Source organism: Tupaia chinensis, unplaced genomic scaffold (genome assembly GCF_000334495.1).
Source record: "Tupaia chinensis unplaced genomic scaffold, TupChi_1.0 Scaffold138390_1, whole genome shotgun sequence".
Taxonomy (NCBI): domain Eukaryota; kingdom Metazoa; phylum Chordata; class Mammalia; order Scandentia; family Tupaiidae; genus Tupaia; species Tupaia belangeri.
Window position 1 is genome coordinate 1,063,569 of NW_006198287.1, and position 1,808 is coordinate 1,065,376.

Genomic DNA, 1,808 nt, shown 5'->3' on the forward strand with positions numbered 1-1,808 from the left:
AGAAAAAACAAGATATCAAAGCCTTTAAAATGGTGATAGCCTTTGACCCAGTAATCCCATGCCTGGGAATCTCTCCTAAGGAAATAATCAGAAGTTCAGGGAAAAAAAAAATTAACTATTGAATGGTAGAAACCATACGCATATTCAAGAATAGGGAAATGGTTAAGTAAAGTATTTATATTTTCATAATGGAAAATTATTCAGGTATGAAAAAATAGGCTTATCAAGATTTTGAGATGAGTGACAAAAATCCTTATACTGTAAGTTTTTAGGAAAAGAAGTATGTTAGTGTACGTGCAAAGAATAATACCAACTACAAAATTATAAATCGATGGGAGGGAAAAAAAAAAGAGCAATCTACTGACAGAAGGGACCTCTGAGTGATGGAATTGGGTTTACTGGTTTTTCTTCTTCCTGCTTTTCTGCGCTTTCCAATTTTTCCATTACCAAACTATATGAGTTAAGGAAAAACAGTTGGACTTCAAGGCTGAGAAACAACTTTGTCAAATGACCCTGAATTTATCTGCATTTTCCAAATACTCACATCTGCAGAGTCACCGAATATATTCACGGCTAGCCAAAAAAAAAAAAAAAAAAAAAAACACCCACCAGTAAAAAAAAAAAAAACCACCTCAAGGTCAAATAGGTTAAGTGCCAAGGGAGACCAAGGAGAAAAGTAACAGGAGATCAATACGGAAAAGAACGAAGAGACCCATCGGCTGGCAAAGAAACAAACACACAAACAAAAGCTCCACTGGAATATTTCCATTCAGCTCCATCCTCACGGGCTGCAGACAAAGAATGGGGCCGGCTGACCTCTGACAATAGATAATTGCAGACAACTCTTCTTCATGCTGTGTGTGGACAAGCCAAGGGGCTCCCTCTGAAACTTCAAAATTCAGAACCTCGGGATAGCAAAGTATGGGCTTTGTCCTTGGCAAATCCTTGATCGTTTTCCACATTCTTTGTACGTCTCCAGCAGGTGGAGCGTCACTCAGGTTTGCAGACGAAATATTCATGAAAACAGAGCTCCCAGACCCATGATTGTCTTGCAGCATGATCCTCTCTAGAAATCGAAGTCATCCTGGTCAAAGCCCTCTGCCTTGCCCACTGCTTTGGTGAGGGTGAGGTTTGCAGCTGCTTTCTTGTCTTGCAAGTCAGAGCCTTCATCTGCCCCTTGCTCGGGAGTCTGAAGGCCAGAAGGGGTGCCTTCTTGCTCAGAAGTGGAGCTTTCTGGATACATCCCAGGGGCTTTGCTCTCTGCAGGTGGGTCCTCCTTGGGCTCATCTTCGGTGCTCCTGTTCACACTTGAATGATCTTCTGAGTCTTTCTGAGAGACCTGAGAGCAGTGGCCCAGAGATGATGCACGGGAGGAAGGGCCTGTGTCAGGGTCTGGACTTTGGTGGGAGGTGTCTCCACCTGGGCCAGGGTGTGGTGTGGACCTCCCCTCTAGGTCCAGGCTGCTGTTCCCAGGAGCCTCACCTGACTGGCTGTGTCCTCGGCTATCTGGAGGACTGTCTTCCTTCTCACTTTCATTTCCTCCTTCTGACTCCGGCCGCTCTTCTCCTCCAGCTTCCTGGGTCTCCACAGCTTCGGCGCCATCACTCTCTTCTGGGGCTTGGTCATCTTCTCCCGCAGCCACACTCCCCAGGTTGTCCTCATCCCCAGAGCCCTCGTCCACAGCTCCTTCTTCCTCGCTTTTGCCCTGCGCCTCCACCTCTGCTTCCTCTAGGCAACTGACAGCGCTGGTGTGGGATTTCTCTTCTCCCTGCTGAGAGGCAGCCCCTCCCTCTGTCTCCTGGTAGCTG

The 1,808-nt window shown here is 46.6% G+C and overlaps 1 protein-coding gene across 1 annotated transcript in view; it reads right to left on the bottom strand.

The window, feature by feature from the left end:
- Positions 1-1,066: 1,066 nt before the first annotated feature.
- Positions 1,067-1,808, bottom strand: part of RP1L1 (RP1 like 1) — a 17,006-nt gene continuing 16,264 nt past the window's right edge. Inside the window, exon 5 of the mRNA XM_006161256.1 lies at positions 1,067-1,805. Within this exon, the coding sequence (XP_006161318.1) occupies positions 1,067-1,805 (739 nt within the window). The remainder of the gene's footprint in view (positions 1,806-1,808) is intronic.